Source organism: Balaenoptera ricei, chromosome 5 (genome assembly GCF_028023285.1).
Source record: "Balaenoptera ricei isolate mBalRic1 chromosome 5, mBalRic1.hap2, whole genome shotgun sequence".
NCBI lineage: Eukaryota > Metazoa > Chordata > Mammalia > Artiodactyla > Balaenopteridae > Balaenoptera > Balaenoptera ricei.
In genome coordinates, this window is record NC_082643.1 from 110499085 (window position 1) to 110517018 (window position 17934).

A 17934-nucleotide genomic window follows, 5' to 3' on the forward strand; every position below is an offset into this window, starting at 1 on the left:
AGTCTTTTATTACCTGACCCTGATTCTTCAAGTTTTTGCTTTTCTTCAAGGAAAGAAATGCTTCTCAACAGTAAGCATTTCATATTCCGGTGAAAATTACTCATCCAGCCCAGGGTTTTTAAGAAAACAAAATCTGAACTCACAATCAGCCGTACTTTCCTATTTAAGGAGCCAAACGTAATGAATGATTGAATGAGTGACTGAAGAGAGGGAGGGAGGGAGTGAAGGCAGGCATCTGTGAAGCACTGTTTATAATACAGGAAATCACCATTCTTCCAGAAGCTGTTAAATTCTCTAGGCCACACTAGGCAAAGAAACAAAAAACTGTAGTAATATTTTAAAAGAATACATAAAAGAACTTGGCCCACAAGTAAAGCACAGGTGTCAAGTCAAAGCATATTGGACATAGTTTGGGCAAATCTCCACCTTCACTTCCTCTGGCCCCCAACCCAGTGACGTTGGCAAGTCATTTGGTTCAGTTTGTATTTCCATTTCCCTGACAGATGATTGGACCTTCTTTGAATATATGCAGTCAAAGACTGATTAACACATTTGTATCATGTTTAGTAATTCTGTGTATTATCTAAATAGAGATAATGTTTTGGTATAAGGGAAATAGAACAGGGTATAAGCTCAGTGGAATCTTAAACTGAGTTTTTTACAAAATAGCAAGATGTTCAAAGAAGTGATGATTATTTTTCTGATATGAATTATGTTTCACAGCAGAATGTGAGGTGAGGTGGGATGGAGATTCAATCACTATTTTAATGTGTTAGTCATACCAAAGCTAATTTCAGCCATATATTCTCCAAATCCTGCTTTGAAAAATCCCATTCCTGCTTTCCATTCTTATTGTGAAATTTTGAACATTTAAATTACCTTTCAATTGTCCACCTATCAAGTGATAGATCATTTATTTGTAAACTTTATAAACTGTTACATAGCCATAAGCTGTTCTTGGTAACATTGTCCAAAATACTAGACAGATTTGTCCCCTGAAAGGAAGTCAGTGGGAAGGAATATCTGCTGGGGAGAAAATGATGATATTCTCCAGTTAGCCCAAATTCCAGCACTGACTACTATGATTTCAGGGGAAATAAGGAAACTGCTTTAGGAAGTACCCAGCAAATCTTGGAGTGAAGAAATGGTTATGAAAGGCATCCTTTAGCATCAACGCTGATACTTAAGAGCTCTGTGACAGTAGGCAAGCCACAGAATCCCCCATAATCCTGAAAGGGGTCATTATTTCCAAATGGAGGCAGCATAGGCTAATTGATAAGACTGCAGAGTCTGGCATCAGAGAGTCAGAGTCTCAAATCTTGGTTCCACCCCTCTTTGCTGTAGAGTGATTGCACACTACAACCACTGTGATGATGGAGACACATCACTGAGCCAGAGCCTGAGCCATAGTCAACATTCAAAAGAGACCGGAGTTGCAAGCATATTGTAGGGAATCAAGCGTAGTAACACATTTGATGACATTTCTGAAGCAAAGTAAGAAGTGCTACGTAAATAGTAACGATTATTATCATCACTATCGTGTATGTCTCCTGTGGGAGAATCCTTATGAACACTCTTCTTTGCCAATTGACGATGAGGTAATAGCTGGATTCTCAGTAAGATGACCTGAAGCATCAGAAAGGAATGTTGGACTAGCACAATGTTCTTTTTGGATAGTCTCTTCAAATCACTGTTTTTTCTGTGAAGGCCCTGCCTGTAACAGCCAGTTTTCACCCAGTCAGTCCTTCTCTTCAGGTGCTCCTTTGACTTATTTCAAGGCTACCAGAACAAAAGTTTTTCCAAGGAAAGTTCACATACCTCCTGCTCCCTGAACATTTTCTTGAATTGCCTCTGCCTGTCTCTTTCTTCCATGTGGTCACTCTCTTCAGCCTATCCCACTCTTAACACTGAGTAGGTTTTTTTCCTGGTTTTTCCCTGTTAAATAACAGATACCCACTCTGGTCTGTAACTTTAAAACAGTGTTTTGAGTGACTTCACACTCATTTACGAAATAAATACTGTTTTCAAGGGTTTTTTTTACCACTTTTATTTTAAGGAAAGTTTGCACAGCATCCCCAATTTTGTCCTTAGCTAACGTTGATTTTTAACAGTCCCAAACTGAAGTCCATAGTGTATTGGGACGTTTACTCCCCATAGAGAACACAAGATCCCTTGAAATGTAAAATACACGGTTTTGCTGTGTATTCCTCTCAGACATTATAAAAGGCAGCGTCACTATATTTGGGTCTTAGAAAGTTATAAGACGTGGACGTATGTTAAATAGCTTGAATGTTTCTATGAAATTTCCATAGACATTGCTTAGTCTTCCTGTTATCTAAATAAGCTTTAAGTAATGGCATACAATTGGGCACAGAATAAATAGCTATTGGAACAGGCAAAAAACACAGTTGCCAGGAGCAATAGGCAAGGTAGAGAAAGAAATGGAAGATGAAATGATCTCCATTTCAAAGTCTGCCTGAAAAGCTTAAGTAGGACTTAGAATATTTTATATGCACTAGCTGATCTGATGTTCTCCATCTGTTACTAGGCCCTGGAGGCTGACTGGCCATTAAACACAGAATGATGACTGGTGTAGCAGGTGCAGTAAAGTGGGAAGGTGTGGAACAAATAAAACAAGTTCATGACATCTGTAAGAAATGTTGACCCCCAGGAAATTTTAAAAGGTCGTGCACTGTGGTATTCATGACGTATGTGTGAGAGGTATGATGGCAAGTGTATTTCTCATGAAAGCACTTCAATTACTTGCATATTGTTATTTCTTTAGAATCCCCAGGTCCTATACTATACAACTACTTAAGACTCAAAGAGAACTATGACTTGCTTTGATAAATTGCCCTTTAATGCAATGCATTGGCCCAGTGTCAATAGGAGTGTTGCCTCAGCTACACCCTTTGCTAAAATAGTTTTGTAAACCTACTGCTGTGAGTCAACTATTCTCTTCCTGTAACTTTTCCTTGGCACCCTTTGACATCTGCATCAAATTGGAGCTTCTTATTAGCACCCTTTAGGATTTCCAGCATGCCTCTCGATGCATCTCTTTCTTATACTCTCTCTCCTCAGTCTCTGGCTCCTGTTTATTCCCTTTTCTATATCTTCCTGATGCCCCCTCATTCTTCCATTTGTCTGCAACTGCTTCCTTTAGTGCATCCAACAAGTTCTCTCTTTTTGTTGATGCAACCCCTCCTTCATATAATTTTTTCTTAAGTTCTCAAGATGGCTGGTGAGAAACTTACAGAGGGCAGTTTTCTAAAGAATTGTCAGTATTCTACTGAGGGAAATTCTTTCTTAACGACAACAGCACTGTACAAGAAAGAGGTGGTTTTTTTAAACCTTTGTTTTCCCATCAATAATTTCTCTATGTTTTTGATGCTCATGTGAAGCTAAAGAGGTTTACTCTTTCTCTCACAACCCTCATCCAGTTCAGCAGCATATCCAGTTGCCTCTACCTCTAGCATATCCTAAGTCTGATATCTGCCAGGACCTCTACCTTACCTCACCAGTTAAGTCACCAGCAGTTCTTGCCTAGAGGCCCTAGTCTCTTCTCCATGCAGCAGCTTACATGACCCTTTCAAAGCATGTCAGCTCATGCTACTCCCCAGCTCAAAAGCTCTTGCCAACTTCATATCTCTTTCAAAATAAATGTCAATAAGGGTCTTCATAATCTGACTCAACTCTGTCTGACCTCATCTCCTTTCTGTCCCCCCCTTACCCATTCGATACCAGTCTCCCCCTCAACTTCTTCCCATTGTCAAATGTTTGCCCTTGCTCTTCCTGTGCCACTGTTTCTTCAGACCACCCCTCATTTCATTCAGGTTTCTACTGATATTTGCTTCCACTAAGAGATCTTTCCTGCCTGCAAAGTCTAAAACAGTGCTACTTGTCTCCCTCTGTTCCTTTACGCTGCTTCAGTTTTCTTCATTGGGCTCATATCTGTCTCCTGTAGTATTTATACAATGGTTATTTAGCAATTTTCTGCCTCCTAGCTATTGTCCTGAAAAATAACTGGAGGGCGAAAACAATGAATGGATGAACTTCATTGGTTTGGTTCTGTTTCTGCCCACTGTGTCTACAAAGCTGCCCAGCACAGTAGACGTTCCTCTTTGTGAGTTCGTGTTGAGTGAAAGAATGTTAAGTTGGGATTGTCTTCTCTGCCCCTGGGCACCCTTCGCTAAAATCATTTTCAGAAGTATCTGTAGCATTTTAATTTCAGGAATGTGTTGGTGTGCTTCTACAATTAGAACAAATGCAGGGTTGAGGGAATAATTCCACACCAAGTGGAAGCAGCCACTCTGGTCACCCCTAAAAAAGGTCAGCTTGCAAGATACTGTGGAGGCCACATTGCCCAACCAAACCTATTCTCAGTTAAGCACTGGTGATGCTTTGAACATGCTGGGTGCATAAGAAAGAAGCCACAATGGGGCTTACACCATGGCGAATTTCTAAACTTGACCAGTTTTACCTGAAGGCAGCAATGCCTCAAATACCACTCACTCTCTCTAAAAGTAGAGGGAGAACATAGCTGGATTCTCCCTGCCTCCCGACCCTACTTGATGGTAAAATATACTGCAGTAGCTAATGTCTTGGTGGGACATTTTTCCCAAGTAAGTTTTTAAGTATATAGGTCATGGGTTCCAGAAAACTAATTTGGATTGGTTAACATTTTCAGCAAAGCAAAAACAAAGATTTTTCTCCATCCATCTTCCTTCACTCAGATTCCAAGCATCTTTGCTATGGTCTTTGACAATACCATGTCCTAGATGTGTTAATAGCACATTGCCTGAGATACCTGCTCTATGAAGTAGAGATAGGCTTATTTTCTAAATGTGGTGACAGTTTTTACTTAATCTTGTGCATCCTAAAGATTTATTGGATTTCATTAGAAGTGAAAGTCTGTCATTCCAGTGAGACACTGTCCAGGCCATAGCTGTTGAAGGAGTCCCACTTCACCCAGGCATCAAGAACTTCTCTGGCACTCACAGACTTAGAGAATGAACATATGGTTACCAGCGGGGAAGTGTAGCGGAGAGGGATAGATTAGGAGTTTGGGATTGCCATGTATACACTGCTATATTTAAAGTAGATAACCAACAAGGACCTACTGTAAAAAAAATTTTTTTTAATTAAAGAGTGAGTTAATTTACAGTGGAAAAAAATAAAGAACTCATCTGGCTGAGACAGAGCAGAATATGGAATGAGGGAGAAATACTTTAGCTAGTAACTTGAGAATTTTGAATTTTGATTTGCTTTGACTCCTTATTCAAAAGAGGAAGATAGCAAATGTATAGTATCATATCATCTGCAAACAGTGACAGTTTCACTTCTTTTCCAATTTGGATTCCTTTTATTTCTTTTTCTTCTCTGAATGCCATAGCTAGGACTTCCAAAACTATGTTGAGTAAAAGTGGTGACAATGGACATCCTTGCGTTGTTCCTGATCTTAGAGGGAATGCTTTCAGCTTTTCACCATTGAGAATGATGTTAGCTATGGGTTTCTCATATATGGCCTTTATTATATTGAGGTAAGGTCCGCAATGCCCACTTTCTGGAAAGTTTTTATCATAAATGAGTGTTGAATTTTGTCAGAGGCTTTTTCTGAATCTATTGAGATGATCATATGGTTTCTTTTTTTTTTTAACATCTTTATTGGAGTATAATTGCTTTCCAAGGGTGTGTTAGTTTCTGCTTTATAACAAAGTGAATCAGCCAAATGCATACATATATCTCCATATCCCCTCCCTCTTGTGTCTCCCTCCCACACTCCCTATCCCACCCCGCTAGGAGGTCACAAAGCACAGGGCTGATCTCCCTGTGCTATGCAGCTGCTTCCCACTAGCTGTCTGTTTTACATTTGGTAGTGTGTATATGTCAGTGTCACTCTCTCACTTCGTCCCAGCTTACCCTTGCACCTCCCTGTGTCCTCAAATCTATTCTCTACGTCTGCATCTTTATTCCTGTCCTGTCCCTAGGTTCTTCAGAACATTTTTTTTTTTAGATTCCATATATATGTGTTAGCATACGGTATTTGTTTTTCTCTTTCTGACTTACTTCACTCTGTATGACAGTCTCTAGGTCCATCACTACAAACAACTCAATTTCGTTTCTTTTTATGGCTGAGTAATATTCCATTGTATATATGTGCCACATGTTCTGTATCCATTCATCTGTCGATGGACACTTAGGTTGCTTCCTTGTCCTGGCTATTGTAAATAGTGCTGCAATGAACATTGTGGTACATGTATCTTTTTGAAATATGGTTTTCTCAGGGTATATGCCCAGTAGTGGGATGGCTGGGTCATATGGTAGTTCTATTTTTAGTTATTTAAGGAACCTCCATACTGTTCTCCATAGTGGCTGTATCAATTTACATTCCCACTAACAGTGCAAGAGGGTTCCCTTTTCTACACACCCTCTCCAGCATTTTTGGTTGTAGATTTTTTGATGATGGCCATTCTGACTGGTGTGAGGTGATACCTCATTGTAGTTTTGATATGCATTTCTCTAATGATTAGTGATGTTGAGCATGCTTTCATGTGTTTGTTGGCCATCTGTATATCTTCTTTGGAGAAATGTCTATTTAGGTCTTCTGCCCATTTTTGGATTGGGTTGTTTGTTTTTTTGATATTGAGCTGCATGAGCTGCTTGTATATTTAGGAGATTAATCCTTTGTCTGTTGCTTTGTTTGCAAGTATTTTCCCCCATTCTGAGGGTTGTCTTTTTGTCTTGTTTATGGTTTCCTTTGCTGTGCAAAAGCTTTTAAGTTTCATTAGGTCCCATTTGTTTATTTGTGTTTTTATTTACGTTTCTCTAGGAGGTGGGTCAAAAAGGATCTTGCTGTGATTTGTGTCATAGAGTGTTCTGCCCATGTTTTCCTCTAAGAGTTTTATAGTGTCTGGCATTTAGGTCTTTAATCCATTATGAATTAATTTTTGTGTATGATGTTAGGAAGTGTTCTAATTTCATTCTTCTACATGTAGCTGTCCAGTTTTCCCTGCACCACTTATTGAGGAGGCTGTCTTTTCTCCATTGTATATTCTTGCATCTTTTATCAATGATAAGATGACCATATGTGCATGGGTTTATCTCTGGGCTTTCTATCTTGTTCCGTTGATCTATATTTCTGTTTTTGTGCCAGTACCATACTGCCTTGATTAATGTAGCTTTGTAGTATAGTCTGAAGTCAGGGAGCCTGATTCCTCCAGGTCCGTTTTTCTTTCTCAAGATTGCTTTGGCTATTCAGGGTCTTTTGTGTTTCCATACAAATTGTGAAATTTGTCGCTGTAGTTCTGTGAAAAATGCCAGTGGTAGTTTGATAGGGATTGCATTGAATCTGTAGATTGCTTTGGGTAGTATAATCATTTTCACAATGTTGATTCTTCCAATCCAAGAACATGGTATATCTCTCCATCTGTTTGTATCATCTTTAATTTCTTTCATCAGTGTCTTATAGTTTTCTGAATACAGGTCTTTTGTCTCCTTAGGTAGGTTTATTCCTAGGTATTTTATTCTTTTTGTTGCAGTGGTAAATGGGAGTGATTCCTTAATTTCTCTTTCAGATTTTTCATCATTAATGTATAGGAATGCAATAGATTTCTGTGCATTAATTTTGTTTCCTGCTACTTTACCAAATTCATGGATTAGCTCCAGTATTTTTTTGGTAGCATCTTTAGGATTCTCTATGTATCGTATCATCTCATCTGCAAACAGTGACAGTTTTAATTCTTCTTTTCCGATTTGGATTCCTTTTATTTCTTTTAGTTCTCTGATTGCTGTGGCTAAAACTTGCAAAACTATATTGAATAATAGTGGTGAGAGTGGGCAACCTTATCTTGTTCCTGATCTTAGTGGAAATGGTTTCAGTTTTTCACCATTGAGAATGATGTTGGCTGTGGGTTTGTCATATATGGCCTTTATTATGTTGAGGTAAGTTCCCTCTATGCCTACTTTCTGGAGGGTTTTTATCATAAATGGGTTTTGAATTTTGTCAAAAGCTTTTCTGCATCTGTTGAGATTATGTATGGTTTTTATCCTTCAGTTTGTTAATATGGTGTATCACCTTGATTGATTTGAATATATTGAAGAACCCTTGCATTCCTGGGATAAACCCCACTTGATCATTGTGTAAGATCCTTGTAATGTGCTGTTGGATTCTGTTTGCTAGTATTTTGTTGAGGATTTTTGCATCTATGTTCATCAGTGATATTGACCTGTAGTTTTCTTTTTTTGTGACATCTTTGTCTGGTTTTGGTATCAGGGTGATGGTGGCCTTGTAGAATGAGCTTGGGAGTGTTCCTCCCTCTGCTATATTTTGGAAGAGTTTGAGAAGGACAGGTGCTAGTTCTTCTCTAAATGTTTGATAGACTTCACCTGTGAAGCCATCTGGTTCTGGGCTTTTGTTTGTTGGAAGATTTTTAATCACAGTTTCAATTTCAGTGCTTGTGATTGGACTGTTTATATTTTCTCTTTCTTCCTGGTTCAGTCTCAGAAGGTTGTGCTTTTCTAAGAATTTGTCCATTTCTTCCAGGTTGTTCATTTTACTACCTATAGTTGCTTGTAGTAATCTCTCATGATCCTTTGTATTTCTGCAGTGTCAGTTGTTACTTCTCCTTTTTTATTTCTAATTCTATTGATTTGTGTCATCTCCCTTTTTTTCTTGATGAGTCTGGCTAATGTTTGTCAATTTTGTTTATCTTCTCAAAGAACCAGCTTTTAGTTTTATTGATCTTTGCTATTGTTTCCTTCATTTCATTTTCATTTATTTCTGATTTGATCTTTAGGATTTCTTTCCTTCTGCTAACTTTGGGGTTTTTTGTTCTTCTTTCTCTAATTGCTTTAGGTGTAAGGTTAGGTTGTTTATTTGAGATGTTTCTTGATTTTCTTGAGGTAGGATTTTATTGCTATAAACTTCCCTCTTAGAACTGCTTTTGCTGCAACCCATAGGTTTTGGATCGTCGTGTTTTCATTGTCATTTGTCTAGGTATTTTTTGATTTCCTCTTTGATTTCTACAGTGATCTCTTGGTTACTAAGTAGTGTATTGTTTAGCCTCTATGTGTTTGTATTTTTTGCAGTTGTTTTCCTGTAATTGATGTCTAGTCTCATAGCATTGTGGTCGGAAAAGATACTTGATATGATTTCAATTTTCTTAAATTTACCAAGGCTTGATTTGTGACCCAAGATATGATCTATCCTGGAGAATGTTCCATGAGCACTTGAGCAGAAAGTGTATTCTGTTGTTTTTGGATGGAATGTCCTATAAATATCAATTAAGTCCATCTTGTTTAATGTGTCATTTAAAGCTTGTGTTTCCTTATTTATTTTCATTTTGGGTGATCTGTCCAGTGGTGAAAGTGGGGTGTTAAAGTCCCCTACTATGATTGTGTTCCTGTCGATTTCCCCTTTTATGGCTGTTAACATTTGCCTTATGTGTTGTGGTGTTCCTATGTTGGGTGCATAAATATTTACAATTGTTATATCTTCTTGGATTGATCCCTTGATCATTATGTAGTGTCCTTCTTTGTCTCTTGTAATAGTCTTTGTTTTAAAGTCTATTTTTTCTGACATGAGAATTACTACTCCAGTTTTCTTTTGATTTCCATTTGCATGGAATATCTTTTTCCATCCCCTGAATTTCACTCTATATGTGTCCCTAGGTCTGAAGTGGGTCTCTTGTAGACAACATATATACAGGTCTTGTTTTTGTATCCATTCAGCCAGTCTATGTCTTTTGCATTTAATCTGTTTATATTTAAGGTAATTATCGATATGTATGTTCCTATTACCATTTTCTTAATTGTTTTGGGTTTGTTATTGTAGGTGTTTTCCTTCTCTTGTGTTTCCTGCCTAGATAAGCTCCTTTAGCATTTGTTGTAAAGCTGGTTTGGTAGTGCTGAATTCTCTTAGCTTTTGCTTGTCTGTAAAGGTTTTAATTTCTCCATCGAATCTGAATGGGATCATTGCTGGGTAGAGTAATCTTGGTTGTAGGTTTTTCCCTTTCATCACTTTAAATATGTCCTGCCATTCCCTTCTCGCTTGCAGAGTTTCTGCAGAAAGATCAGCTGTTAACCTTTTGGGGATTCCCTTGTATGTTATTTGTTGCTTTTCCCTTGCTGCTTTTAGTATTTTTTCTTCGTATTTAATTTTTGATAGTTTGATTAATATGTGTCTTGGTGTGTTTCTCCTTGGATTTATCCTGTATGCGACTCTCTGCACTTCCTGGACTTGATTGACTATTTCCTTCCCCATGTTAGGGAAGTTTTCAACTATAATCTCTTCAAATATTTTCTCAGTCCCTTTCTTTTTCTCTTCTTCTTCTGGGACCCCTGTAATTCGAATGTTGGTGCATTTAATGTTGTCCCAGAGGTCTCTGAGACTGTCCTCAATTCTTTTCATTCTTTTTTCTTTATTCTGCTCTGTGATAGTTATTTCCACTATTTTATCTTCCAGGTCACTTATCCGTCCTTCTGCCTCAGTTAATCTGCTATTGATTCCTTCTAGAGAATTTTTAATTTCATTTATTGTGTCGTTCATCATTGTTTGTTTGCTCTTTAGTTCTTCTAGGTCCTTGTTAAACTTTTCTTGTACTTTTTCCATTCTACTTCTAAGATTTTGGATCTTCTTTACTATCATTACTCTGAATTCTTTTTCAGGTAGACTGCCTATTTCCTCTTCATTTGTTTGATCTGGTGGGTTTTTACTTTGCTCCTTCATCTGCTGTGTATTTCTCTGTCTTCTCATTTTGCTTAACTTACTGTGTTTGGGGTCTCCTTTTCACTGGTTGCAGGTTCATAGTACCCATTGTTTTTGGTGTCTGCTTCCAGTGGGTAAGGTTGGTTCAGTGGGTTGTGTAGGCTTCTTGGTGGAGTGGACTGGTGCCTGTATTCTGGTGGGTGAAGCTGGATCTTTTCTTTCTGGTGGGCAGGACCACATCCAGTGGTGTGTTGTGGAGTGTCTGTGAACTTAGTATGATTTTAGGCAGCCTCTCTGCTAATGGGTGGGGTTGTGTTCTTGTCTTGCTAGTTGTTTGGCCTGGGGTTTCCAGCACTGGAGCTTGCTGGTCGTTGAGTGGAGGTGGGTCTTGGCATTGAGACGGTGATCTCTGGGAGAGCTCTCACCTATTGGTATTACGTGGGACCAGGAGGTCTCTGGTGGTCTGATGCCTGAACTTGGCTCTCCCACCTCAGAGGCTCATGACTGACACCTGGCTGGAGCACCAAGATCCTGTCAGCCACACGGCTCAGAAGAAAAGGAGGAAAGAAAGGAAGAAAGAAAAATAAATAAGGTTATTAAAATGAAAAATAAAATTATTAAAATAAAAAAATTAAAAAGTAATAAAAGAGAGGAGAACAAGCAAACCAATAAACAAATCCACCAATGATAACAAGCACTAAAAACTATACTAGGATAAACATACAAATCAGAAACTAGTCAGTCACATACAGCAAACCCCAAGTCTACAGTTGCTCCCGAAGTCCACTGCCTCAATTTTGGGATGATTCATTGTCTATTCAGGTATTCCACAGATACAGGGTACATCAAGTTGATTGTGGAGATTTAATCCGCTGCTCGTGAGACTGCACAGAGAAATTTCCCTTTCTCTTCTTCGTTCACAGCTCCTGGGGTTCAGTTTTGGATTTGGCCCTGTCTCTGCATGTAGGTCGCCTGAGGGCGTCTGTTCCCCTCAGACAGGACGGGGTTAAAGCAGAGGCCAATTAGGGAGTTCTGGCTCACTCAGGCCGGGGTGAGGGAGGGGTACGGAATGCTGGGTGAGCCTGTGGTGGCATAGGTTGGCATGACATTGCAACAGCCTGAGGCATGCTATGTGTTCTCCCGGGGAAGGTGTCCCTGGATCACAGGACCCTGGCAGTGGTGGGCTGCACAGGCTCCCTGAGGGGTGTGGATGGTGACCTGTGCTTGCACACAGGCTTCTTGGTGGCTGCAGCAGCAGTCTTAGCGTTTCATGCCCGTCTCTGCTGTCCCCGCTGATAGCCGTGGCTCACGCCCATCTCTGAAGCTCGTTTAGGCGGTATTCTGACTCTTCTCTCCTTGCGCACTCCGAAACAATGGTCTCTTGACTCTTAGGCAGTTCCAGACTTTTTCCCGGGCTCTCTCCTGGTTAGCTGTGGTGCATTGTCCCCCTTCAGGCTGTGTTCATGCCGCCAACCCTAGTCCTCTCCCTGGGATCTGACCTCCAAAGCCCCAGCCTCAGCTCCCAGCCCCCATCTGCCCCAGCAGGCAAGCAGACAAGCCTCTCAGGCTGGTGAGTGCTGGTCAGCACCGATCCTCTGTGCGGGAACCTCTCCGCTTTGCCCTCTGCACCCCTGTTGCTGTGCTCTCCTCTGTGGCTCTGAAGCTTCACCCCCGCCTCCCCCTGCCCCCCGTCTCAGCCAGTGAAGGGGCTTCCTAGTGTGTGGAAACTTTTCCTCCTTCACAGCTCCCTCCCAGAGGTGCAGGTCCCGTCCCTATTCTTTTGGGTTTTTTTTTCTTTTTTCTTTTGCCCTACGCAGGTACGTGGGGAGTTTCTTGCCTTTTGGGAAGTCTGAGGTCTTCTGCCAACGTTCAGTAGGTGTTCTGTAGGAATTGTTCCACATGTAGATGTATTTTTGATGTATTTGTGGGGAGGAAGGTGATCTCCACATCTTACTCGTCTACCACTCTTGCATCCCTGGGATAAATCCCAATTGATCATGGTGGATGATCCTTTTAATGTTTTCTTGGATTCACTTTGCTAGTATTTTGTTGAGTATTTTTACATCTTTGTTCATCAGTGATATTGACCTGTAATTTTCTTTTTTTGTGATATCTTTTTCTGGTTTTGGTATAAGGGTGATGGTGGCCTCGTAGAATGAGCTTAGGAGTGTTCCTTCTTCTGCAGTATTTTGGAAGAGTTTCAGAATGATAGGTGTTAACTCTTCTCTAAATATTTGATAGAATTCACCTGTAAAGCCATCTGGTCCTGGACTTTTGTTGGAAGTTTTTAAATCACAGTTTCAATTTCAGTACTTGTGAATGGTCTATTCATATATTCTATTTCTTCCTGTTTCAGTCTTGGAGGGTTGTACCTTTCTATGAATTTGTCCATTTCTTCTATGTTGTCTATTGAAGATAGCAAATATAGAATAATTTCTCTGGACTTCAACTTGTTTTTAACATGCAAGAAGGTTTAAATTTTGTACTTTCATTTCTTCCAGGGATTTTTTAATGGAAGAGGGTTTATATTCAAAAGTGTGGCATGTCTGTTTTGTCAGAATTTTATGATGGAAGTGCTTTTATACATTTTAATATCAGATATGCATGTGTTATGTAATCTCACTACAGAACCTCTGATTGACTGTACTGGATAATATGATGGACATAATTTTGATGGCAAAAAGAAAGAGGAGGTTGTTGGGTTTTTTTGTTTGTTATTTTTTTTTTCAGTCCTGAGTGTAGTGTGATCCTAGGGTTGACTGAATTAGTGAACTATTTTCATCCATTTTATAATTTTCTAGGGATAAAATCTCAATTGCTTGTCACTTGTCCTGAGAGGATCCATAAGTAAGGAATGTTGGCATCGGGGAAATGACCTTATCACATACTACCCTAGTAGATAGCTTCTCAGATTTTGGTTAAAACCCATATCTTCACCATAGACAAAGGGTTATGTACAATTGATTAAGAATATAAAGATCTGGGGAATAATATGGGGAGAGGGTCTTCTTTTCTAATCCTTCATGTTAGTTTAATGTGGAGTGTATAATAATCTTTGTCTCAACTTCATCCCTCACTCACTCCTTTCATGTGGTATGAATTATACAGTTTTAGAGAATTTAAAATGAGATTCTTGGATGAGAAATGCATAGTTCTGTCCTTTCTCTACTCTTAGTCTTTGGCACTAACTTCCAGAAGAAAGTGTATCATTCTGTTGTGCCCATCCAGATTGTAAGTTTTACAGGGGCAGTTCCAACACGTAGAACTGATGTTGTCTAGTATTGCCTGAGAAGGGGCACAGAATCTGTCTCTTTCTGGTGTCCTCTTGCCCACAGATACATGCCACACTTTCCAATATTAACTTTATCAGCCATAGGGTAATCTGTCATCTGCCTTTCTTTCTTAACCTTTTTCTCAAATGGTCTGAATTTGGGGAAGGAGAAGGGTGTAATGGATTGTTTCCCCTCCTCAAATCCTGAGGCTATGATAGGGTATTTTGTTTTTTGGCTAAAAAAGGAAATCAGGACAATTCGTCACTTCTCAGAGCATCTCACTGAGCTCAGTGGAAAAGAAAAATATCACCGATATGATTGTTATAATCTAAAAATACACTGTAGCTTGGAAATATAAATGTTCTCGATTTGAAGAAATGGATAACTATTTAATAATATACTAAGTGACTAATTAGAATAATGTGGGGAATTATTTCACCAGTGCTTGAGATGTCTTCAACCAGGACCTCTAGCTATGGGACTGTTTTAGTGTCATTAGGCTGCCATAGCTGTCAGACTCAGTCCATTCCACTATGTCACAGAATGTTTATTTTCCACATTTCCAGCCCATTAACATCTCTAATACAACATGGACTCTTGCAACCACTCCTGGTCTCATAATTGGTGAATAATGTTTGTGAAACACTCCTGACATCTTTGTATTCAGGAAGCAGAGGAAAGACCTTCCTAGGAAGTAGATTTTAGGTCACGCAGGGCCAGTCTATAGCTATATAGGGATAAAGATATTTTGTATTTTCTTTGTGCCATAGAGGAATGAACTAATACCCTAAGCATGTTGGCATCTCTATTGTGGGAAATTTTAAACTGGAGAGAAGATTATAGGAAATATGGTAGGTGACTTCAAGTGTTTTAAAGAGGTTTGTGGAGAGTTTGTGTTCTAAAATGTTCCAGAAGGCAAAGTAAGAATAAATGGGTGGTAAGCACAAGCTGGAATACTTTAGTTTAATGAAAAAAGAACTTTCAAACAAACAATTACAGCTTTCCTGCCATGAAATAAGCACCTTCAGTAATAGTAAAACTGCCTTGGATCATCTCATGGTGATGTCATCCAAAGGATTTCAACTAAGACTGCAACATCAGACCCAGTCCACTTGAACTCAGAGAGTCTATGATTCTGTAAAAGTTTTTCCCATAAGCAAAACACAAGGAAGTTTGAATTCCACTTTTGGAGGAGAAAAATTTAATATATTTTATCTTATTATACATTTCCCCTAAATTACAAAGTCAATAGCTGCAAATATATTCTGCTACAGAGCTTTCTGTAAGAAATATCTCTATAAGAAAATACATCTCATTAACATTTCCTGTAAATAAATTACTTCAAATAATAATTTTTGAAGGGATGTACATAAGGAAAAAAATGCAGAAACCAGATTGCTATATAAGAAATGTTTGACTAAAATGTTCCATTATTTTCATGTTGCCAAGCTTATAGAAACCTGCTTGTGTACAGACTTTGGTTCTTGGATAGATTAGCTAATAAGTTTTAACAGACATGTGGGGAAAATGTAAATCTTAATCATACTTGTAAATGTATGTGGGAAGCTGAAATTCTTAATAGACCTGCAGGCTCAGGTTGAGTTTCTACTGGGAGAACTTGAATGTGAGACTGCAACTGGGATTTAAGTAAAAGAAAATTAAGGAGTGACTTAAGGTCTATAGAAGAAAAGGTCAAAAGTAACAACTATAAGATAACTTTTTTGCTTTATGCTCTAGACATAATATTTAGAACTGAGTAACGTAAAAAAGTAATAAAATGGATTCAAAGAATTTAGAACCTGTGGTTTCTATAGATTAGCAAAATGTACATTTTACAAGTTATTCCATTTATAGTTTTTTAATCTCAATGACTGCAGAAAACAGAAACTGTATCTTTGGCAAAGAAACAGCTGTTGCAGAGAGAGGCTGGTGCAGAAAAAAATCAGATGGTGCCAGCCAGTTAGAAAGAAGCTTACCAAGGGCAATGGAAGCTTACTATCCTACCTGTCTTGGAGTCCATTTAATGAGACCTCCTCATATTAAGATTATTTTAGGACCTCAAAAATAGAAAATAAATATTTTGAGGTCAAGTAGTTAACTCACGCTGAACTCATCTGCGTAGTAAATATTGTGATAGCAAATCCCATGGAAAACTTACATTTAGGTTGTGCAGCCTTGGGCTTCAAATATGAAAAGTGAGTTTGTGCTTCAGACATACGATCTATGTGTTGCCAAAACCTGGACACTTGACAACGTTTTCCCTATTTATTTCCTTGCTGTGCTTCAGTGCAGGACACATGTAGCTCGTCTCTTTTATCAGCTTTACCCTACTATACTGCAGAGTATGTAAAGAATAAATGTCCAATTCTATCAAAAATAGGGAATGCCAAAGCTTTAAAATATGTGATCTAGTAACTTTTATTTTGGGCATCTTAAAACTTTTACAATCTGAAAATTCTGCTCGGTGCTATTCACAAATAACGTGTGTAATATAGAGAATAAAATGGGTAGGAATCACATACAATCAAGAGAGATGCAATTTAGATCCTTTATAATCTGAATGGATTATTTTTGTCTTATTATACTGGTTCTTATTAATTATAAGTGAAATTAAAGTTTTGAAAAATGTAAATAAGCAGTCTGAGGAAAAACGAGTTTGTTTTTTTCTGAAGGACTAGACAAAAGACCTGTGATTATTTTGGTATTATTTGGAAAATATCGACTGCTTTTTTTCTTATCTATCTATGAAGGTCTTTAATTGAGTGGTAAGAAGTAGTGCTCCAAATTAAAAGGTGATTCTGTGTTGCAAATTAACTCTGCTCCACGCTTTCGTTTCCTATTTAACAACCCCTCTTTTCATGTTTTAGAGTCTATTGTATGCCAGGATATATGGGGAGTATTTTGTTGTTAAAGTAAAGTATAACTTTAAAGAGAAATATGGCTTTCAGGTTATTTTTATAGGCAATCAATCAATCACCAATGTGAAGGAAACTGATCCTCTAGCACAACCTAAACTGCTGGAAAGTCACATGGTATTCGTCAGTAATTTCACTTTTTTTTTTTTTTTGAGTCATAGCATTTTCATAAATGTATACATTATTTACATAAACAAGGTGCATGGTGGAAACACACTGATTGTACAACACTTGTCACTCTTTCTAATCTGCTCCATTTTCTTTCTCTTTCTGTGATCTATCATCTTGTGACACTCCTCATTTTAGCCCTTCTGAAATCCCCATGCTATAATGTATTAAATACACAGATTCACAGTCTGCTAGTGATGCTTTTCCTCCCTCAGAGGTGGTCATATTTTCTGGCACACGTGGAGTCTGGCTTTGGAGGAGTAGGTGGCATCTTTCCATACTTTACAAGACAGGCCTTTTGCGCAGTCACACCGCTGGAAGATTTCCAGCCCGTGAGAGCCCTTCTTGCGCTGCTTGGTACAGACTTCTCCCTGATGGAGCACCGGTTTGCAGATTTTGGTCCAGAAGTGACGAGCACAGCAAAACCCTTCAGTGCAGTCTGATGATCGTAGACAGGGGTCTCCTTCATGCCCTACGGAGAGGATGACCAAAAGATTTTACCATGACACTTTAGAAAAAAATCTTCTCTTTACTTTGGCATGGTGTGCTTTTAGATATTTCTCTGTTCTTTTTTTGTTTACTAGGTGAGTGAAAATAAGTAAACAGAATTGCTTCCAAATTAATTAATTTGGTACCTTCTTGGAAAGAGTAAACAAACTGATTCAAGGAGAAGGCTGTAATTGTCTGGGACTCCTAAAGACCATGTATCAGTTAAAATCTAGCCAGGAACACAGAATCTCTGAGTATTCAAAAGAGAAGATATTTAATGCAGAGAACTGGTCACATAGGTAGTGAGTGGCAGGGCTAAGAAGTCCCAGAGGATGGTAAAGCAACACAACAGGAAGCCACTACCACATTTAGTCTGGAGGATCCA

General features: G+C 38.7%; 1 protein-coding gene across 1 annotated transcript in view; it reads right to left on the minus strand.

The window, feature by feature from the left end:
• Window positions 1-15296: 15296 nt before the first annotated feature.
• Window positions 15297-17934, minus strand: part of DKK2 (dickkopf WNT signaling pathway inhibitor 2) — a 113006-nt gene continuing 110368 nt past the window's right edge. Inside the window, exon 4 of the mRNA XM_059924210.1 lies at window positions 15297-17532. Within this exon, the coding sequence (XP_059780193.1) occupies window positions 17282-17532 (251 nt within the window). The 3' untranslated portion in view covers window positions 15297-17281. The remainder of the gene's footprint in view (window positions 17533-17934) is intronic.